The following is a 21,104-nucleotide window of genomic DNA, read 5'->3' on the forward strand; positions in this document are numbered from 1 at the left end:
GTACTACACAAATAAATCTTACCGATGAATAACAGTATAGAAAAATAGACACACTTCATTATTATCATCTTTTTAGTTTAAGTTTTATTTTTTCAGACAGAGTCTCTGTCTGTTGCGCAGGCTGGAGTGCAGTGGCCTAATCTTTTTTTATTTTATTTTTTTATTTTTTTTTGAGACGGAGTTTCGCTCTTGTTACCCAGGCTGGAGTGCAGTGGCGCGATCTCGGCTCAGCGCAACTTCCGCCTCCTGGCTTCAGGCAATTCTCCTGCCTCAGCCTCCTGAGTAGCTGGGATTACAGGCACGTGCCACCACGCCCAGCTAATTTTTTGTATTTTATAGAGACAGGGTTTCACCACGTTGACCAGGATGGTCTCGATCTCTTGACCTCGTGATCCACCCGCCTCGGCCTCCCAAAGTGCTGGGACTACAGGCTTGAGCCACCGTGCCCGGCTCCCAATTTTGGCTCACTGCAGCCTCTACTTCTTGCGCTGAAGCCACTCTCCTGCCTCTGCAGCAGCTAGGACCACAGCCACGTACCACCACTTCCGACTAATTTTTAATTTTTTTTTGTAGAGTTGGGATCTCGATATGTTGTCTTGGCCTGTCTCAAACTCCTGGGTTGAAGCGATGCTCCTGCTTTGGCCTCCCAAACGGCTGGGATTGTACAGGAGTGAGCCACCATGTCCTGCTTTTTATATTTCTTTTAATAGAAAGGAACCTGACCAGGGCCGCCCACCGTGGCTCACGCCTGTAATCCCACGACTTTGGGAACCGACGGGTGCAGATCAAGAGGTCAAGGAAATCGAGACCATGCTGGCCAACATGGTGAAATCCCGTCTCTACTAAAAATACAAAAATTAGCCGGCATAGTGGTGGGTGCCTGTAATCCCAGCTACTTGGGAGGCTCAGGCAGGGGAATCGCTTGAACCTGGGAGGCGGAAGTTGCAGTGAGCGACATCGTACCATTGCACTCCAGCCTGGCGATAGAGCCAGATTCCGTCTCAACAACAAAAAAAAACCCATAATCTTCACCAATTGAAAAGTGCTTCCAGAAAGCCCAATGATATAGCATTTTATCTTTTTTTTTTTTTTTTTTTTGAGACGGAGTTTCGCTCTTGTTACCCAGGCTGGAGTGCAGTGGCACGATCTCGGCTCACCGCAACCTCCGCCTCCTGGGTTCAGGCAATTCTCCTGCCTCAGCCTCCTGAGTAGCTGGGATTACAGGCACACGCCACCATGCCCCGCTAATTTTTTGTATTTTTAGTAGAGACGGGGTTTCACCATATTGACCAGGATGGTCTCGATCTCTCGACCTCGTGATCCACCCGCCTCGGCCTCCCAAAGTGCTGGGATTACAGGCTTGAGCCACCACGCCCGGCCTTATCTTTATCATATTACATTTTTTTTTCCCACAAAAATCTCCCTCTGCCACCCAGGCTGGAGTGCAGTGGTGCTGTCTCGGCTCACTGCAGCCTCTGCTTCCTGGGTTCAAGTGATTCTCCTCTCTCAACCTCCTAAGTAGCTGGGACTACAGGTATGCGCCACCACACCCAGCAAAATTTTGCATTTTTAGTAGAGACGAGGTTTTACCTTCTTGGCCAGGCTGGTCTCGAACTCCTGACCTCAGGGGATGCACCTGCTTTGGCCTCCTAGAGTGCTAGAATAACAGGCGTGAGCCACTGCACCTGGCCTCCTGAAGCTTTTTTTTTTTTTTTTTTTTTTTGAGTCTCAAGTCAAAAAAAGAGAGTCTTACTTGCTGAAGCCTTTTAAAGCAAATCAGTACAATCATATCATTTTACCCCTGTGTGCTTGGCAGGCATCTTTCCAATTTTATGAAAATATTTTTACATAACTAGTAAGCCATTGTCACTTGTAACAAAATTAACTTCTTAGTATCATCTAACAGTAAGTGTGTAATCAAGCGTTCCAATTGTCCCAAAATGTGTTTTTACAATTGCTTTATTTGTATCAGTATCCAAAGACCATACACGTATATAGACATTATGTCTCAAGTTTATTTTAATCTAGAACAGCTCCCTCCTTTTTTATGCCTGTGCAACTAAAATTTTAATAAAGATATAAAGAAAAGTAACCCAGAGAAAGGAAAAAAAAAAAAAAAAAGGTCAATAGGCATGAAGGAAGATTAAAATGGTACCTAGGCCAAGCGTGATGGCTCCAGCCTGTAGTCCCCGCACTTTGAGAGGCCAATGTGGACGGATGACTTGAGCCCAGGAGTTCGATAGCAGCCTGGGCAACATGGTGACACCCCATCTCTACAAAAAATACGAAAATTAGTCGGACATGGTGGTTCACACCTGTAATCCCAGCTACTCAGGAGGCTGAGGCAGGAGAATCGCTTGAACCTGGGAGGCGGAGATTGCAGTGAGCCGAGATCACGCCACTGTACTCCAGCCTGGGAGACAAAGGGAGACCCTGTCCCTTCCCCGAACTCCCCTAAAAAAGAAAGAAAAGAATGTACTTTAGGAAGTAGGAAAATTAAAAATTATGCTAGAAAGATAGATTGATTTGCAAGAAGGAAGAAGAAGGGCAAAATGAATCATAAACACATTTATAATTGCAAGTAAACACTACCTGTATAGCATAAGAAAAATATTTATAAGGGCATCTTAAAAAGTCACTAGTTGGCCAGCACTAGCTGCTTAGTCTGGAGGCGTTCAACAACCTAATGTACATCAGTACAGAATTGGTCAAATCAATTTGTTATAACCATAAAATAGATTATAAAAGTACATTATTAAGATGAAACACACGCTTTTTATGGGAAAAAAGAAAATATGGAAATGTTAATATACTAATAATTATTTGTGAAAACATCAATATTCTACGTTAAACTGTATTTTAGGGAAAAAATTGGGGCTGGGATATCTTCACATTGTATATGGTATGTTACCATGCATAATTCACTGCACAAATAATGTTATTTTTATTATTCTGGAAGATAAAGGATTTCCTTGTTTTCTTTTTTCTAATAACAAAAACAACCGTCTATTTTGGTGGTTACTAGGCAACGCTCGCCGGACTCAACCACCCTCGAAGGTTGGGAGGGGAGACGGTGTTTTTCTCGATTTCGCCCGAAGGAGGGTGGTCGGACTTCGATGTGCCGCCATCTTTGAGTAGGGCACACTGTTTACTGCTACAAAATGGAAACCTAGACGGAATGTGGTTGCTAGGCAACGCCTTGGGATCGTCGCAGTCTTTGATCGCGGCACACTGTTTTTTTCCGTTTAGAATGTAAATCATCAAAGCCTACAGGATGGCGTATAGGCAGGCCTTGGCGCAGTCGTCGTCTTCAACCCGGCCTCTTGGTTCTCCTTACCTCGGAGAAATGAAAAAGCTTTGCAAATTCAATTAGCCGCCATCTTTGTTAGGGGTACTATGACTTCCGGTTGGGGCGGAAGAGAACCTAACGGGTTTGGGGGAGGTGCCTGAATAGGGTTTGAGGGTCTGAGTTGGATGAAGAAGGCGGGAAGTTCATCCTGTTCCAAATTAGCTCCCCATCTCGCCCTCTGGCGGCTCCCGACCGCAGGCGGAGTTACTGTGATTGCCAGCATGCTCCACGACCGGCACTGACAGTCCCCACGTGGGGGGCTGCGGTGGGAGTCCGAAATGTGGGAGGAAGGGACGGGCGGCACCGTGCATCTGCTGTGCCTCGCGGCCTCCAGCGGGGTCCCCCTGTTCTGCAGGAGCAGCCGCGGCGGCGCCCCCGCCCGTCAGCAGGTGGGGCCTTGGACGCCTGTATCTAAACCGAAGGGGGTTCGGTGTTTTGACTCTGGGTCTTCAAGGCAGTAGGGACTGGAGGAGTTTCAGTGTTGAGTTTGTAGGACCGCGGAGGCAATGGACCAGTAAACCTGGTTCCTCAAAGAGACACTACCAGGACATATGGAAAGAGGATGGGGCTGGGAGCTGGCACACTTGGGTTTCAAAAAAGGGAGGGGATGGCGGGGGGCGGGGTGGGAAGGCTACTGTCTGATGTCCCTAACTCCTCCCTAGCTCCCGTTCTCTGTCATCGGCTCCCTCAATGGAGTCCACATGTTCGGGCAGAATCTGGAGGTGCAGCTGAGCTCTGCAAGGACCGAGAACATGACCGTGATGTGGAAAAGCTTCCATGACAGGTCCCCAGGCGGGAACGTGGGACAGGGACAGGGCCTGGGTTATAGTCCCTGTGGAAGATGACCCCCGAGGCCTTTCGGTTCTGTAAAGCCAGCTGTTAATTTAGCAAGCCAGTTACCCTCTTTGATCCCTGCTGTTCTCTATAAGAAAGGCAGGTTGGGCTGAGGGAGGAGGTATCTGGCATTCTAGGATCAGTGGGCAGACTCCGACATACCCCTTCCTGGTTCCCCAGACTTTGACACTTTCTTCCTTCTCACTTCCACTCCCCAGCATCACCCTCATTGTTCTGTCATCTGAGGTGGGCATCTCTGAGCTGAGGCTGGAGAGACTACTCCAAATGGTGTTTGGATCCATGGTGAGAACCCCCAGTCCTCTTCTCCCCAAACCAGGAATCTGAGATCTCAGCATCCAGCATCCTTTTCCCTCAGACCTAGGAGTCCAGACCACCAAAGACCACTTCCTCCCTCAACAAACCATGAATTTTTTTTTTTTTTTTTTTTTGGAGACGGAGTCTTGCTCTGTTGCCCAGGCTGGAGTGCAGTGGCCTGATCTTAGCTCACTGCAACCTCTGCCTCCCAGGTTCAAGCGATTCTCATGCCTCAGCTTCTCAAGTAGCTGGGACTACAGGTACATACCACCATGCCCAGCTAGTTTTTTTTTTTTTTTTTTTTAAAGATGGGGTTTCACCATGTTGGTCAGGCTGGTCTTGAACTCCTGCCCTCAGGTGATCTGCCTGCCTTGGCCTCCAAAGTGCCTGGATTACAGGCGTGAGCCACCACGCCCGGCCTTTTTGTATATTTTGTGGAGATGAGGTTTCACCATGTTGGCCAGACTGATCTGAAATTCCCAACCTCAAGTGATCCGTCCATCTCGGCCTCCCAAAGTGTTGCGATTACAGGCCTGTGCCACCGCGCCCTGCCAGAACCCAGGAATCTTGACCCCCAAGACCCAGGAGCGGGAGTCCCAGCCCCCTCTTCCTTCAGACCCAGGAGTTTGAGTCCAAGCCCCTCCTCTCTGCGAACCAGTTGCCCAGGGCCCTTCCTCTCCTATTTGGTTCTTCTAGGTCCTTCTTGTGGGACTTGAAGAACTGACCAATATCCGGAATGTGGAGAGACTGAAGAAGGACTTGAGGGTGAGGCTGCAGGACATGAGGGTGGGAAGTTAGGATACCTGAGCACTGCCATTTGGAAACTACAGTTCCCAGCAGTCCCTGGGGCAGCCTGGTCCCACAGGTTCTTGGGGCAAGTTGGTTGTCCGACCCTGGCCTTGGGTCCACCTGAATCCTAGGCTGGTCCCTTCTTCCTCTGCTAGGCCAGTTACTACCTGATCGACAGCTTCCTACGGGATTCAGAGCTCATCGGGGACCTGACCCAGTGTGTAGACTGTGTGATTCCACCAGAGGGGACCCTCTTGCAGGTACTGGGGATGCTATGGAAACTCTTAAACCTGTTCCTCTGGCCCTGCCTGAGTCCTCATCCTCTTTCTTCTGGACCATTGTCCCAACCTTCTCCTATCCTCTCAGCTTCCAGTCCTATCCCCACATCGTCCCAGAATAATCTTTCTTTTCCTTTTTTTTTTTTTTTTTTTTTTTTTTTTTGAGACAGAGTCTCTCCCTGTCGCCCATGCAATAGTGCAGTGGTGAGATCTTGGCTCACTGCAGTCTCTCCCTCCTGGGTTCAGGCCATTCTCCTGCCTCAGCCTCCCAAGTAGCTGGGACTACAGGCGTGTGCCACCGTGCCCAACTAATTTTTTAGTAGAGACTGGATTTCACCATGTTGGCCAGGATGGTCTTGATCTCTTGACCTCGTGATCCATCCGCCTTGGCCTTCCAAAGTGCTGGGATTACACGTGTGAGCCACCGCGGTCCGGCCCAGGCTAGGTGTTTAATCAGACTTCACAGTGTGAGTTGGGGATGTATGTGACTTTGTGTGTAGGTGAATGAACTCAGGCTCAGAGAGAGTGAGGTGCAGGAGCATGGCCACTCCGCGAGCTCGGGGCTGGCCGTGGGTCTCTGTCCATCCCCTGCCCACCTGGGAAGTCGCTGCCGCCCCCTGCGCCTGTCTGCTGACTCCCGGTCCCCCTGCCTCCCTTACCCAGGAAGCCCTCTCCGGGTTCGCTGAGGCCGCGGGCACGGCCTTCGTCAGTCTGGTGGTGTCCGGCCGGGTGGTGGCGGCAACAGAGGGTTGGTGGCGGCTGGGGGCCCCCGAGGCCGTGCTGCTCCCCTGGCTGGTGGGGTCTCTGCCGCCGCAGACCGCTCGCGACTACCCGGTGTACCTGCCGCACGGGAGCCCCACGGTGAGTGGGTGCGGTGGGCAGGGGGAGGTGAGCCCTGCGACCGGGGCGGAGGGATGGGACCTGCGGACCAACTCGCGAGGAGGCGGGATCTGCGGTGGGAAGCGGCGTGGCCGCGGTCCGTCCCAGCCTGTGCCCTGCTTCAGATCCCACACCGGCTCCTGACGCTGACGCTGCTGCCAAGCCTGGAGCTGTGTCTGCTCTGCGGACCGAGCCCACCCCTCAGCCAGCTGTATCCACAGGTGAACCCGCTCCACGTCCCGCTTTCCCCCTTAGGACACTCTCTACCCGCAAGGCCCTTAACTCACCACGCTGCCCTGCCAGCGGCTTCTTTCCCGGACCCCTCCTGGACTGCGCGCCAATCAATCCCCCAAGACCGACCAATCACACGTGGCCTCTGTGCCTGCAAGCCTCGCCCCTTCCCTAGTCCCTTCCGCCCTCCGCCCGCCTCTCATCGTGTAGGCCCCGCCCCTCCCGATTGACCGCGCCCCTTCGTGCCTTCCCCCTCTTCCCCGGCTCCGCCTTCCCGTGACCACGCCCCCCGCAGCTTCTGGAGCGCTGGTGGCAGCCGCTGCTGGACCCGCTGCGGGCCTGCCTGCCGCTGGGACCCCGAGCGCTGCCCAGTGGCTTCCCGCTGCACGCAGACATCCTCGGGTAGGGCTCGGATGGAGGGAGTGTGTTGGGGATGATGTCTTCTTCCCTAGCCATGACATTCCTTCCCCTTCCCACAGGCTGCTGCTCCTCCACCTGGAACTGAAACGCTGCCTCTTCACTGTGGAGCCCTTGGGTGATAAAGGTGACTGAGGGCAGGGACAGGGTCAGGAGGGGCGCGGGCCGAGGAGGGGCTCTGCGTCACCGCCTTTTCCTCCCCGCAGAGCCTTCCCCAGAACAGCGCAGGCGCCTCCTCCGAAACTTCTACACCCTGGTCACCTCCACGCACTTCCCACCAGGTGAGCGGCAGGCACTGTCCTCCCACTGCACAGGCGGGACACCGAGTCCCAGGTGGCACAAAGTGAGAGTGGGGGGGGGTTGGAGGAACCGGAGGAACCCAGCATGCCTGGGCCATGGGGCAGAGGTTTTCCTTGAGATCTGAGCATTGACCCAGAGAAAGGAGGGAAAGGGAAGTTCCTGCCTGGCTTCAGAACCTCCTGGGTCATAGTTAACAATAATTAGCACTGAGATCTCACCTCTGGCCAGTGCCTTTATAGGTAATAAAAGAATGAAATCACTTCATCCTCACAGGTGAGGACTATCCTGTTACCTCAGCTTTCCCATTTTACAGATGAGGAAACTGAGGCCCAGCTCATAAGTGGTAGAGCCATATTTGAACACAAGGGATCTGGCTCCCTAACCCATAGCCACAGTCCAGTACTCTGCACTACTGCTGAAAGCACAGGCTTTGCTGATAGGCTGGGAGGGATGGGGGAGGATTTCACAGATTCCCGGTTAAGGTTAGAAAGGAAAAATTGTCAGAGAACCCATTAAGGCCCCAGAGAGAAAAATGAAGGGACCTGGGATGGCACCACGACCCCAGCGAGACCCGATTAATGCAGCACAGTGGTCAAGAGCTCCATCTCAGGATGCTGCACCCCTTCCTAGCTGTGTGACTCCACCTCTCCCTGCCCCTGGAGCTCTTGTGTTGCTGCTGTGTTTGCCATGTGTATTGCTAAGAGGATCGTCCACGGCTGCACAGCTTCCCCAGGAAAATGAGGGCCAAGGCGGAGAAAGAGGAAGAGGGTGAGCTGAGCAAGAGAGTCATGGTCTTCAGGTTGCTGATGGCCAGCTGGAGCCCTGAAGCCCTTCCCTGGCAGGAGGCTCCCAAAGCCTGTGCTCGGAGACCCCGCATGTTCAGAACTTGGACCCAGGATGGGGTCTGGCTTCCGAAGGTTAGCATGCTACTTGTCACCTCAGTGCCTCCTGTCCTTTCTCCAGAGCCAGGGTCACTAGAGAAGACGGAAGATGTGTTCCACCAGGCCCAGCTGCCCAGAGCCTGCTACCTGGTGTTAGGGACTGAGGAACCAGGCTCAGGAGTGCGTCTGGTGGCCCTGCAGCTGGGGCTTCGGCGGCTGCTGCTGCTGCTGTCTCCCCAGAGTCCCACCCATGGGCTACGAAGTTTGGCCACCCACACTCTGCATGCCCTCACCCCACTTCTTTGACTACCTAGCAGTGAGTGACGGACACAGACACGGGGCCGTTAGCGTCTCTCTGTTTTTATTCGCTCACATAATACACAGCCCCTGGATGGGAAGGGGGTAGGAGGGGCTATGACAGGGTGGGGTGGGAGGGGAGGAGGCATCCACTTCCCTGGCCCCTCTCCCCTCTGTGCTTGGGGGGGGAAGGGAGGGAGGGAGCTCCCCCTGATCCCCCAGAATGTAAACAGCAGCAGATGAACAAAAATAAAAATACAAAAGGCTGGAGGAAGGTCCCAGGCATCCCCCAACCCCTGGGGTCTTCTCTGTCACCAGTGGAGGTCCCCCATCCACCTCATCCACCAAAGTTGCCTCAGTCCAAGGGGCTGCCCGGTGCCGGCCACATCCCCGGGGGCAGAGTCCAGGGCTCAGAACTGCTGCGCTAGCAGCTCACACAGGTGACGGGAGACAGGCTCCTTGCTGGTGCGCAGGGTCAGCCGGTACATCTGGGTTGGGGCATTGGGGGCAGAACTCAGAGGGGATGGGGAGCCCAGGGAAGTGGGGACACAAGGGAGATAGAAGAAAGAAGGATAAGGGGGGCAGAAAGCCGATATAAGACACAGGAGAGAAGAAAGTCAGAATGAAATCAACAGAGAAGCCAGAGAGGAGGGAAATTATAAAAGATGAGGGAGAGAGAAAGGTGGAAAGGATATGGAAAGGTAGAAATAAGGAAGGGGTAGAAGAGGAGAGGAAGACCAGAGGATGGAGGCGGGAGAGAAGATTGATGGATAAAGAGGAGGAAAAGTGGACAGAGAGACGCGAGAAGGAGGGTCAAAGCGGGGAACGTGAGTTAAAGAACAGTGAGGCAGGAGGGGTGGGGCGCAGAGGGGGCAGGCGGCCTTCCTGCCGGCCTCAGGCCGCCCACAGCAGCACTCACCTGGGCCTGGGCGTTGGGCTCCAGCCGGAGCAGACAGCCCACCTGCAGGGCCTTAGTCTGGATGATTCCCGCCCCCACGAAGTTCTCAGGGTTGGGGTCCACATTGTCCAGGAGAGCAGAGCCAAACCCCAGAAGCTGGGAGGGAGGGGGGCCGCCGTCAGGGAGGGCCAGAGCTGTTAGCTACCACACAGTGACATCCCAGATCCCATCCCGAAAACCCTTGGGGATGGGAATTGGCCCCACTTTACAGATGGGAAAACAGAGGCTCAGAGAAGCAATGCGGCCATGGGCCGGCGAACACGCCCGCGGTCTCTCACCTTGGCCTTAGTAACTTCTGCGTCCATGGGGTGGTTGGCTTTGAAGATTTTCTGCGCCTCCTGTTGAGGGCTGGAGACCAGGAAGGCTCAAGTCAGGGACCTGGACGGCCCGGGCCCGCCCACCCGGAGGCGCGGCTTTGGCTCCGCCCCCTCCCCACCCCTCACAGGCTCAGCTGCTTCCAGCGCTGGAAGAAATCCTGCGCCGCCATCTCTGTGGGCTGGAAGAACTTGTTGATGGTCACCGGGAGCTTCAGGGTGAGGGCTTGGGGGGCGCCACCGTACCTAGTGGGGTGGGGAGGAGGCTCCGTCAGGCCCCGCCCCCCGCCCGAGCCCCCGCCCCCCGCCCGAGCCGCGCCTGACTCACCGGAAGCGCACGGACAGCAGCGGGGGCGTCAGGAAGTCCCGCAGACACTCGATGTTGAGCACCTGCTGCACCTGCGCGCCGCCGTCCACCTGCGCCGCCACGCGCTTGGTCTGCACAGCCAGCTGTGCACGCCACGGGTCAAGGAAGCCAGACAGAGGCGGCGGGCCCCCGGGAGGTCTGGGTCAGGATCCCCAGAGCGCCCGGCAGCTCCCACCTGCAGGCCTTTGAGGGACCCTACCGTGCAATCCTGGACAATCCTACGAGGTTCAGTTACAAAGTGCATACTGTGGAAACCTCTGAGGCACCCCCTAGATGCCTCCTTTGGCCTCCATAACGTCCCACCGCAATGAGACAAGAATAGTGGCTCTGGAGGCAGATTTGGGTTTGAATACCAGCTCTTACCACCTGAATGCCTGTGGGCAAGGCACTTAACCTCTCTTAGCCTCTGGACATGTGTAAGCCTGGGCAACATGACAAGACCCCATCTCTAGAAAAAAAATTAGCCGGGCGTGGTGATGGGCACCTGTGATCCCAACCACTTGGGAGGCTGAGGCAGGAGGATGCCTTGAGCTGAGGTCCAGGCTGAAGTGAGCGGTGTTCATGCCACTGCACTCCAGCTTGGATGAGTGAGGCCCTGTCTCAACAAAAGGACACATATACAATGTCCTCAGGTGCTTGAAGGCTTAGCTTTCCAGATAAAGAAAAAAAAAAAAAAGAATAAAATGGTCTCAGGAGTTGATGAAATAATCCAGCCAGTTGTGGTGGCTCATGCCGGTAATCCAGCACTTTGAGAGGCCAAGGTGGGGAGGATCACTGAGCCCAGGAGTCTGAGACCAGCATTGGCAACTTAGTGAGGCCCCATCTCTATAAAAATAGAAAGAAAAAAAAAAAGAATCCATTGTAAGTACTTGTCTGTGTGCATGGCACATGGCAGGTACACAAAGATGGTAGCAATTAGTGTCAGTAACCCGCTGGAAGGCCCGAGTCTCATACTTCTCTCACCGCTGCCCCACCCCGTGCCTGGCATGGAGCAGCTTGCTGGAAGCCTCTGGAAATTATGGAAGAAGGAGTTTTGCTTTTGTTTGTCTGTTTTTGAGACAGAGTCTCACTCTGTCACCCAGACTAGAGTGCGGTGGCGTGATCCTGGCTCACCACAACCTCCGCCTCCCAGGCTCAAGCAATTTTCCTGTCTCAGCCTCCCGAGTAGCTGGGATTACAGCCGTGTGCCATTACCACTCAGCTAATTTTTGTATTTTTAGTGGAGATGGGGTTTCACCATGTTGGCCAGGCTGGTCTCGATCTCCTGACCTCAAATGATCCACTGGCCTCCCAAAGTGTTGGGATTATAGGTGTGAGCCACTGCCTGGCCAGAAGTAGTAGTTTTGGGGTCAAGCACCTCTAGTTTCATGAATGTGGAAATGAAGGTCCACAGAAGGGGCGGGGGAACTGATACCTCCAGCCACCCTTCCAGGGTTTTCCAGACACTGTGATCATCACAATAACCCTATGAGGAGGAAGGGGAGGGTCTACATACACTTCACTATGGGGACAGGGGCCCAGAGAGGCAAAGTGACTCAGCCCAGGTCGCACAGGAGGCCCTGGTCAGCGTCTGGACCCGCAGGCCTGGCTCCTGAGTGCAGGAGGTGCTGGCATCATCGCAGGGAGCCCAGTGGAGGATGATGCCAGGACACGGAAGGTGCCGGACGGGGACAGACTGAAGCCTGGAGCAGGTGGACTTCTGGAAGTCATGCCTCCCACACACCACTTCTTTGTCATCTCCTGTCCTGGAGGAAGGAATCCCACCCCCATCTTACAGATGCTGACTCTGAATCTCAGAGAACTAACCACGTGCCCAAGAGGGGCTGAAGACAAGTGTGGACCTGGGTCTGTGGGCTTCCCCTTGGTGAGGAAAGCTGACGTGGGGCAGGGCTGGAGGCAGGGGGCTGGCCCAGGCCTGAGAGGATATGAGTCTGGAGGTCTCCCGGGTGGACGACAGTGGGCGAGAAATTCTGGAACTGCACTGAGGTCTTGTTGCCGTAGAAGAGATACATGCGGCCTGCAGTAGGTGGGGGAGGCGGAGCTCCATATGAGTCCTCTAACCATTCCCCAGCCTCGACCCACACCGCCGTCTCCCTTCGAGCCATCCCCTGCCCCGGAACGTACCCAGGTTCTGCCGGAACTCTGACTTGACTCCGATCTGCAGCAGCTGGTTCTCGAACAGGACTCCGTTGTTCTTGCACACGAACCTGGGTGGAAGCGGCAGGATGACCGGGGTGCCAGTCTGCACCTGGCCTGGGCGCTGCACCTGTCCCCATTCCTCTCCCCGACCTCTCCCAGGACTCACTTATTCAGCAATTCATCAGCTTCCGGAATGGGAGGGCCAATGTCCTCGGGACCTGGGCTGGAGGCAGGGAGCGGAGTGAGATTGGAAGGGACTTGGTGGGGAGAGGCAAAGGCCCAGGGCAACTGAGTGCGAGACAAGCCCTGAAAGGACAGAACCCCAGAAGCACATACCTAGACCCCTCGCAAAACCTCAAACCCATCCAGCAGTGGCCTACAGTAGGAGTGGAACCCTGGCCCATGCTCCCGCACCAGGAGACACCACGTTTCCCTTTTCCTCCAAGTCCCTGACTCTGCTGCTCATCAGGAACCCCTCGACAAGAGCTCCCAGTCCCCTAACTCTCCCTGGGATACCCGAGTCTACTCCCCCACCCCCTACCCCAGGCCACCCCTTACTCAGCAGCTGGAGCTGGGTCAGCCAGCAAAGCCATGGGGCTCTCGGGGGCAGGCGGCTCCAGCTCGCTGGGCCATCCAATCCCAGAGCAGACAAGACAGGTGTGGCAGGCAGCCAATCCCAGAGAGGCAGCAAGAGGGCCGAAAAGAGAGAGAGAGAGAGAGAAGGGAAAGAGAGAAGGAAGAGCAGGCTGAGAAACGGTGACAGGAAAGGAGAAAACAAAGGGCGGCCAGGGACGACAGAGTCCAGAGTGGCAAAGGGAGGGCGTGAGCAGGGAGGCTGGGGCAGGGGAGGCAGCAGCCAGGGCTGACGAAGGCATCGGGATGGAGAGGAGCGAGCTGGGGGCTGGAGAGGGGCTCAGGAAAAAAGGGGGCAGCGGCCAAGAAGGGGCAGCCCTGGGAGTGGCTGAGAGGAGGGGCCCAGGCCCAGGGGGTGCTACCTGAGGAAGGCCTCCTCGGGGGTGGGCCCCAGGCTGGGCTGGGCGGCCGGGCCATCGAAGACGTCCACCAGGAGGTTCCCTGCACCTGCAGACGCAGGGGGTGCTGCCGGGGGAGGGGCTGCCCGCAGCCCCAAGAGGTCGGCGGAGGGCGAGGGCGTCGACTGCAGGGAGCACAAGTGTCACGGCGAGGACAGGCGGCGCCCTGGCCAGACCCAGCCCCAGGCAGCCTGGCAGGCCCACCCCAGGGGACTCACCACAGTGCTGGGGGTGGGTTCTACGCCCCCATTGATGTCGTTGCTGCTGGGGTCTCTCCGGCCATCGTCTAGGGCGCTGGCAGCCCCGGGCCCCTTCTTGCGTTTCAGCTTGGCCAGGATGGACGACTCGCGCTCAGGGAAGGGCGGCATCTCCTCCAGCACCGTGGCCTGGTGTGGTCGGGGTGGGGAAGGTCAGTTCCGGTCAGGAGGAAGGGAGGGCGGGCGAGGGGAGGGAAGCGGGGCTGGGGGACAGGGCTCTGACCAGGACGTCGGTGCTGGCCACCGAGCTGAGGGTGAGGTACTCCACGGCTCGCTGCTGCAGCTCCACGTCCGCATTGCGCAGCTGGGAGCCGGCCCGCAGCACACCCTGGATGGTGGCCTTGGTCTCGGGAAAGAGGTTGATGAACTTGATGTAGGTGGACAGCAGCAGCGCCCGCGTCGCCACGCTGCACAGGTGGAACTTGGAGTGGAGCAGAGAGAACTGCACCGGGGGGCTGTGTGCGGGGCGGGCGTCAGCAGGGCTGGGCTCCACCACCCTCTCCCAGAAGCCCCCTCGAGAGGCGCCCCTTCCCGGATGGACCCGTCCCAGGACCCCAGGCCACTGGAAGGGAGTGGCCCTCCCCAGGCACTTGGCAGGGGCTACAATCACACTCTGTCCACGGTCCTGGGACTGAGGTCTTCTCTTATCCTGCTAGGTGGGTTGGGGTGGAGGCCAACAGGATGTGAGCCCCATCACTGCCTGCTCTGAGACTCCTGGGGGTCCCCCAAACCCTGGACCCCTCAGAAGCATGTGTTCCCCCACAGGCTCCCTCACCTGGAGCGGGGGTCCCCAGCAATCAGGTTCCCAAACTCCCCAAGGATGTAGCCGCCGACCTTCACCATGTTCTCATGACAGGCGGGGGCCTGGAGCGCCTGGCGGGGAGAGGGGGGGTGTCACGAGGACAGCAGTGAGTGCCCTCTTGGGGAGCACTGGGCACTGCCACCTACTGACTGGTGGAACCCTCAAAGTTCTGCTGCGTGTAGGGTTATCAGTGGGGAAACTGAGGCACAGAAAGGTTGAGCGACCGGCCCGAGCTCACACAGGTAGTAAAACGGGGCTGTGCGGAGCCCCTTTCCTAGGGCAGAGGGAAACTAGCAAGATCTGGGGGTCAGGACTGCATGCTGGGTGCCCATGACCATGCTCTGGGGACTTGTCACATCAGGCCCATGAGGCCACAGCCCCTGGGTCCCTGGGTTGGCCCAGAGAGATGGAGACCTTGCTCTAAGGTCACAGCGGTGCAGGGGAAGGAGGGTGGCCAGGGACTGCCACGCCCTACAGCCCCAGCTGTCCTTGCTCTGCTTCTAGGTCCTGTCATGGGGTCAGGGGGGTCAGGGTCGAGGTGCTGACCTCAAAGACGGTTTTGGCGGCGTAGCCCTGGACATCATCACGGTTGGTGACAATCTGTAGCACACGGTACCACACCTCCTCACTCACATAGTCGCCTGCGATGCGGATGAGGTTGAGGATGGTGTCCACGTACCAGCTGTAGTCCACGGCATACTTCTCGGCCAGGATGGCCACCTTGAGGACCTGCCACCAGGGAGTGTGTGAGAGAGTGCCCGCAGGCCAAGTCAGGCTTTCACTCACCTGGACTTGGGCTCACCACTGCCCCCATCTGGAGACCCAGGCGTCCAGACGCCCAGCTACCTCCTCCCTCAGACCCAGACGTCCAGACTCCAGTCCCTCCTCCCTCAGACCCAGACGTCCAGACTCCAGTCCCTCCTCCCTCAGACCAGGAGTCCAGCCTGCACTGGGAAGCACTCACGATCTCCTCCCGGATGGCGTAGTCTGCCGTCTCCAGGTACCGCAGCATCTCTGACACGATCTGCTTGGCGTTGCTCCGGTCACACATGGCATAGAGGAGGTCAGCCGCCCGCTGCCGCACGCTAACGTCCCGCTCCGTCTGAGGGCAGAAAGCAGGGCCCAGGCGCATTTTAGACTCCCTGTTGGCACAGGGTCAGCCACCCAAGGGCCTCTGGGCCTCTGGCCTTTCTGAGGGGGGTGGCAGGCCTGGAGCGGGCTCCGAGGGGTCGCACCTTGAGGGCATTGATGACGGTGTCAATGTGCGTCTTAACGGCTTCGTGGGAGAACTCAGAGCTGGCCAGCGTGCACATGCTCTCCAGGGCCAGGTATCGCAGGTTGGTCTCCCGGTGCTGCAGGAACTGGCCCAGCTGGTTGCACGCCCGCACCAGTAGGTTGGGTTCACTGCCGTGGGAACCGCGAAAGGTGGATGGTGAGAGAAAGTGACAGGAAACTGATAGGAGGAGGTGGAGGACTCAGGCCCAGCTGACCCATCTCGCAGCCCCCAAAGATCCAGGTCTTTTTTTTCTTTTTTTTCTTTCCGAAATGGAGTCTTGCTTTATTGCCCAGGTTGGAGTGCAGTGGCACAATCTTGGCTCACTGCAACCTCTGCCTCCCGGGTTCAAGCCTCCCGAGTAGCTGGGATTACACACACATGCCACCATGCCTAGCTAATTTTTTTTTTTTGTATTTTTAGTAGACACAGGGTTTCACCATATTGGCCAGGCTGGTCTTGAACTCCTGACCTTGTGATCCACCTGCCTCAGCCTCCCAAAGTGCTGGGATTACAGGCGTGAGCCACCACACCCCGCCAGATCCAGGCCTTAACCTTGCCAGTCCTACATCCCAGTCCTGCGCCTCCAGTGACCCAGACAGCTGGGCCTTTGAGCCCAGAAAAAGATACCCAGCAATTCTGTCCCCAGGAAGGGCCCCAGCGCCAACCTCACAGATGACACTTCACAGTCCCATCCTCCTCCCACCTAGAAGTCGATTCCCTGCCCTCTGACTAGGACCCAGGAGTCTGGGCCTCCATGCCCCTCCTTCCCGGTCCCCGGTGTCAGGCCCTGGCGGGCACCTGTCATAGTGGATGATGAGGCTGATGGTCTCAAAGAGGATGGCGTTCTTGGCATTGGAGTGCTGCACCTTCTTGGATTTGGGGGGCTCCTGGGCCTTGTTGAGCACAGTCTCCAGACATTCCACCAGCCGCCCCTTCACGGCCGCATCCTCTGAGGAAATGAAGGGCATGCCCCTGGCTGAGTGTCCTGCCCACTTGGCACACCTGCTGGGTGGTGGTAGCTATGCCCCAACTCCAGTCTTCCAAGGGAGGAGCTCAGGGTGGCTCTGACCCTTGGTAATTCTGCAGCTCAGGGCCAGGGTCTCTGCTCCTTCAGCCTCTTCCCAGCTCAGCAGAGGAGGTAAGACAAGGTACCTCTGGAGACACAGGATCTATCCCCAGACCTGGGCTCTCATCCTGCACTGACCCCCTTGGGCAAGAGGTGACACCCCTATGAGCCTCCCTTTCCCCATCTGCAGCTCTGCAGCTCCTTAGGTTTCTCACAGAGCAAAGGAAGCTCCAGGAACCTTCCCCAGAGATGCCCCCAAACCCAGGCCTTCCCAAGGACCGGTATGAATGCCCAGCAGCCCCTGATGGAAAGACACAAGCCACCCCCCCAGGTGTCCGCTCAGTAAGAGACCACTGCAGGCACACTCAGCGCCATCCTCCTGGCCTGGGGGCTGGGAGGTCAAATGTGACAAGGCTCAGTCGGGCAGATGCCAGCTGGAAGCTCACAGGAGCATCAATCACTACATTTCCTAGACTGTGACGTGTTTTCAAGTGTGCAGAAAAACTGTCAAGAGTTCCAGCCTTTGGGAGGCCGAGGCGGGTGGATCACAAGGTCAAGAGATCGAGACCATCCTGGTCAACATGGTGAAACCCCGTCTCTACTAAAAAATACAAAAAAAATTAGCTGGGCATGGTGGTGCGTGCCTATAATCCCAGCTACTCAGGAGGCTGAGGCAGGAGAATTGCCTGAACCCAGGAGGCGGAGGTTGTGGTGAGCCGAGATCGCGCCATTGCACTCCAGCCTGGGTAACAAGAGCGAAACTCCGTCTCAAAAACAAAAACAAAAACAGAAAAAAAACAAGAGTTCCAGCAAAAAATGCTGCCCACAAATCTACAGGAAAATTCACCCGAGAGAGGAACAAGCTACAAGGCACTATAAGGCAGCAAAGAGCTGAGTCCCTGCCATGGGATCCAGGACAATGGCATCTCCTGGCCTCTCCAGAAACAGGTGTGGGGGCTAGTCCAGACTACGAGAAATAGCAGTCCCTAATTCTAAAGACAGAATCCAATTTAGATCGGATTTTTAGCAACAGCCAAGGCAACTGTTGCCCAGGCTGATCTCAAACTCCTGGGCTCAATCGATCCTTCTGCCTCAGCCTCCCAAGGTGCCGGGACTACAGTGTAAGCCACTGAGCCTGGCAGAATTCAACTGAAAATGTGATCCTAGATTGGACTCTGATATATATTGATTTTTTTTTTTTTTTGAGACAGAGTCTCACTCTGTCACCCAAGCTTGAGTTCAGTGGCACAATCTTGGCTCACTGCAACCTCCACCTCCTAGGTTCAAACAGTCCTCCCATCTCAGCCTCCTAAGTAGTTGGGACTACAGGCATGTACCACCACACCTGGCTAATTTTTTGTAGAGATGAGGTTTCATCATGTTGGCCAGATTAGTCTCAAACTCTTGAGCTCAAGTGATCTGCCCAGAACAGCACATTAAAGGCAAAGCATCATGATGTGTATAATTTACTTTTAAATATTTCAGAAGAAAAAAAACGAGAACATGCACACATGGTAAAACGTGCAGTCTAAGTAATGAGATCTCTTTACTTCTATGGATGTTGAGAAACTTTTCATAATGCATGTGAGGATAAAATGACTTGGAAACAAATGGGCAGTAGCCCACCAGCATTTGCTGAAAAAAAGCATGACACGGGGTTGGTGTTTCATGTCCAGCCTCAGGGCAGGGCTGCATCTGCATTTCCTACACCACAGATGGTTGGAGTGAGTGAGATGCCTGCTCTGGGTGTACCCCAGAATTACCAGCTGGGCCTCCTGGGGTGGACATGGGCTTAGAGCATGACCTAATCCCTTCCTGACAGGATGGAAAAGAGGCCCAGAGAAGGAAGACGTATCCCAGGGCCACATGACAGAATTCATCACTGGCTTCATGAGATGGGCCTCCAGGGTCGCCTCCATATCATACACTCACTCATGGAGTGTGCACACACATGCCACGTGCAGAGGGACATGCATGGATATACACGCATGCTGGCAAGCATTGAGACATGCATAAACAGGCATGCACAGAGCTTTCTGCACCCGTGTATACACCCACTTGCCTGCACAGACAGATACACATGTAGATGTACACACTGACACATACACATGTACACAAACAGAGGGACACAGAGACACCATGAACACTGCCACATACAGACACACAAACAGGCACACACGCAGGTGCACACACAATGGCACATCCACACACACGGGGATGCACGCAGATATGCATCAACATGCACAGACACGCGTGCACACGGATGTGTATCAATACACACAGACATGAATGCGCGTGCACACACACACACACACATGCAGGCACGCACACCAGAGATTCAGGGGTGCACATCAGCCCTGGTCCCTGGCCGGTGCTCGGCACGCTGGCTGAACAGAGGGAGCTGGTACATTAGTGTCTACTGTGTGCCAAGCCCCTTTGCGCAGGGTCCCCAGAAACTGCTCCGTGAGGTCAGTCAGCCAAGGCAACAGAAGCCCAAGGGAGCTCAGTGGCAGGGGGAGGGATTTGGAGCAGAGTCTCAGGGCAGACTCCGCCACTCACTCGCTGCCTAGAAGGGTGATGTCTCACCTCCAAAGCTTCAGTTTCCCTGAGGAACACTGGCTGTTCCTCCTTGCCAGTTGTTTGGCGGGGGCAGGCGCCCCCCTGCACAATGCCTGGTTCACTATAGAAGCTTCATACACATTGGCTATTGTGACCGTGAGCAGTGAGGGGAGGTTCCCAGCAGATGTGAAAACCCCTAACAGGGCCATGCTAAATCAGACAGCACGGCCTGGAATCTCCCACTGACTGGTGGGCGACCCTGGGCCAGGAGCTCCCTCTCCAAGCCTCAGGTTCCTCATTTACAAAACAGGCACAGTAACAGCCCTAGCAACAGGGCTGGAGCGAGAGCCCGGGTAGCAGGGACCTCAGCTATGAGGTTGATCCGAGGTGCTGCACCAGGTGGCCGCTGGGCCTAGGGCTGCCCGCCTACCTCCCCCACTGCAGCCACGTAACAGTGGACAGAGGAACGCCCCAGCTGCAGAGAAATCCTGACCCAGCCCCTCCAGTCCCACCCGGTGCGCTGTGGAACTGCAGGCCCCAGATGCCAGCAGCCGGCAGCCCAGGGTTGCAGAGCGCCCAGCGTTGATTACCTGGAGGCGGGTAGCACTGCAGCAGCCGCAGGAGCTTCACCGAGAGCCAGGGCGCTGGGACAAAGTAGTAGGTGTAGTCCTGGAGGTCGGTGGAGGCCGAGGAGACGATCTGGGTCGGGGAGAGCAAGGAACAGTTTGGGGGCTGCGGTAGGAGGGCACATGGGTCCACAGGGCAGGGTGGAGCAAATGCTGCCTTCCAAGAGCGGTCCTGTCAGCGTCACGGTCTGCTTTGTGGGATTTTTAGTAGAGACGAGGTCTCACTATGTTTCCCAGGCTGGTCTCGAACTCAAGGCCTCAAGCAATCCTCCCACCTCAGCCTCCCAATGTCCTGGGGTTACGGGTATGGGCCACCATGCCCGGCAGAGCATGGTTTCATGAAGCAGGAGCCTGAGGCTCCGGGAAGGGAGCACAGAAGCGTCAGGTTCATAGTATGGGAGGGTAAAACTAGGATGAAGCCCAGGGCCGGAGCTTTCCATGTCCTGCTGGCTGGCCGGTGGGCAGGAAAGGTTCCCTTCTGTGTGACAGTCCTAGGGCCTACTGCTCACTCGGCTGAGCCTCCCATGCCCGAGGCTTCCTCCATCAGAGCACACAGCATGCCGGCTCCTGGAGGTGGTCTCCTGTAGTCCCCCAACAAGGCTCAAAGCTACTCAAGGGCAGGGATTGGGTCTGACCTTTTTCTGAGTCCCTGGGCCTAATACAAGGTCAGATAGGAAGAGGTTCGCAGAAGAGGATGGGATTTAGTGAAATTAGTGAGACTGAAAGATCATGGCCGGGTGCGGCGGCTCACACCTGTAATCCCAGCACTTTGGGAGGCCAAGGCAGGTGGATCACCTGAGGTCAGGAGTTTGAGACCAGCCTGACCAACGTGGTAAAACCCTGTCTGTACGAAAAAGACAAAATAAGCCAGGGGTGGTGGCGCACGCCTGTAATCCCAGCTACTTGGGAGTCTGAGGCAGGAGAATCTCTTGAATTTGGGAGGCAGAGGTTGCAGTGAGCCGAGATCATGCCACTGCACTTCAGCCTGGGCAACAAGAGCAAAACTCTGTCTCAAAAAAAAAAAAAAAAAAAAAAGATCATGTGACTATTTTTCCTCATTGCAAACTCCCATTCAACCTTGAAAAGCCCTTCTCCAGGAAGCTCTGTCTCACGGTGCTCTGTGCCACCTCCATGCTGGT

The 21,104-nt window shown here is 55.9% G+C and overlaps 2 protein-coding genes and 1 long non-coding RNA gene across 7 annotated transcripts in view; 1 reads left to right on the forward strand and 2 right to left on the reverse strand.

The window, feature by feature from the left end:
* Positions 1 to 1,586: 1,586 nt before the first annotated feature.
* LOC120362716 (uncharacterized) lies at positions 1,587 to 6,826 on the reverse strand. The gene is made up of 3 exons (XR_005578515.2): positions 6,732 to 6,826; positions 6,225 to 6,405; positions 1,587 to 3,332 (listed from the first exon to the last, which is right to left on the reverse strand). It is a non-coding gene; the product is annotated as an uncharacterized LOC120362716 (long non-coding RNA).
* On the forward strand, positions 3,419 to 8,840 carry FUZ (fuzzy planar cell polarity protein). Of its 4 annotated transcripts, none has more exons than XM_074386070.1 (12): positions 3,419 to 3,738; positions 4,012 to 4,133; positions 4,402 to 4,486; positions 5,195 to 5,263; positions 5,443 to 5,547; positions 6,229 to 6,426; positions 6,570 to 6,665; positions 6,971 to 7,077; positions 7,155 to 7,219; positions 7,299 to 7,373; positions 8,055 to 8,160; positions 8,356 to 8,522. In XM_074386070.1, the coding sequence occupies exons 1-12, from the start codon at positions 3,628 to 3,630 to the stop codon at positions 8,435 to 8,437; spliced, it is 1,221 nt and encodes a 406-aa protein (XP_074242171.1). In that variant the 5' UTR covers positions 3,419 to 3,627; the 3' UTR covers positions 8,438 to 8,522. The 4 variants fall into 4 exon arrangements, with proteins under 4 accessions (XP_074242171.1, XP_010349392.3, XP_003940422.3 ...); XM_010351090.3 differs by having other exon boundaries at positions 3,420 to 3,738; positions 8,117 to 8,160; positions 8,356 to 8,434; XM_003940373.4 differs by lacking the exon at positions 8,055 to 8,160 and having other exon boundaries at positions 3,420 to 3,738; positions 8,356 to 8,840.
* AP2A1 (adaptor related protein complex 2 subunit alpha 1) overlaps positions 8,618 to 21,104 on the reverse strand; it is a 41,694-nt gene continuing 29,207 nt past the window's right edge. Inside the window, exons 7-24 of one of the 2 annotated variants that reach the window (XM_074386068.1) lie at positions 19,930 to 20,038; positions 16,513 to 16,663; positions 15,674 to 15,842; positions 15,403 to 15,540; positions 14,985 to 15,167; positions 14,412 to 14,509; positions 13,860 to 14,091; positions 13,598 to 13,765; positions 13,344 to 13,504; positions 12,907 to 12,972; positions 12,515 to 12,571; positions 12,334 to 12,416; positions 12,136 to 12,226; positions 10,171 to 10,293; positions 9,972 to 10,088; positions 9,807 to 9,876; positions 9,490 to 9,624; positions 8,618 to 9,058 (exon numbers count right to left, since the gene is read on the reverse strand). In XM_074386068.1, coding sequence (XP_074242169.1) covers positions 8,981 to 9,058; positions 9,490 to 9,624; positions 9,807 to 9,876; positions 9,972 to 10,088; positions 10,171 to 10,293; positions 12,136 to 12,226; positions 12,334 to 12,416; positions 12,515 to 12,571; positions 12,907 to 12,972; positions 13,344 to 13,504; positions 13,598 to 13,765; positions 13,860 to 14,091; positions 14,412 to 14,509; positions 14,985 to 15,167; positions 15,403 to 15,540; positions 15,674 to 15,842; positions 16,513 to 16,663; positions 19,930 to 20,038 — 2,229 coding nt within the window. In that variant the 3' untranslated portion in view covers positions 8,618 to 8,980. The remainder of the gene's footprint in view (positions 9,059 to 9,489; positions 9,625 to 9,806; positions 9,877 to 9,971; positions 10,089 to 10,170; positions 10,294 to 12,135; positions 12,227 to 12,333; positions 12,417 to 12,514; positions 12,572 to 12,906; positions 12,973 to 13,343; positions 13,505 to 13,597; positions 13,766 to 13,859; positions 14,092 to 14,411; positions 14,510 to 14,984; positions 15,168 to 15,402; positions 15,541 to 15,673; positions 15,843 to 16,512; positions 16,664 to 19,929; positions 20,039 to 21,104) is intronic. The other variant, XM_074386069.1, reaches the window with a different exon arrangement.

The sequence above is a fragment of the Saimiri boliviensis genome, chromosome 14, assembly GCF_048565385.1.
Source record: "Saimiri boliviensis isolate mSaiBol1 chromosome 14, mSaiBol1.pri, whole genome shotgun sequence".
NCBI classification, from domain to species: domain Eukaryota; kingdom Metazoa; phylum Chordata; class Mammalia; order Primates; family Cebidae; genus Saimiri; species Saimiri boliviensis.

Coding starts and splice junctions, on each gene's coding strand:
- FUZ (XM_003940373.4), top strand. CDS start 3,628: ATGTGGGAGGAAGGGACGGGCGGCACCGTGCATCTGCTGTGCCTCGCG. Junction 4,134..4,401: donor TGGAAAAGCTTCCATGACAG/GTCCCCAGGCGG, acceptor TCCACTCCCCAG/CATCACCCTCATTGTTCTGT. Junction 5,548..6,228: donor CAGAGGGGACCCTCTTGCAG/GTACTGGGGATG, acceptor TCCCTTACCCAG/GAAGCCCTCTCCGGGTTCGC.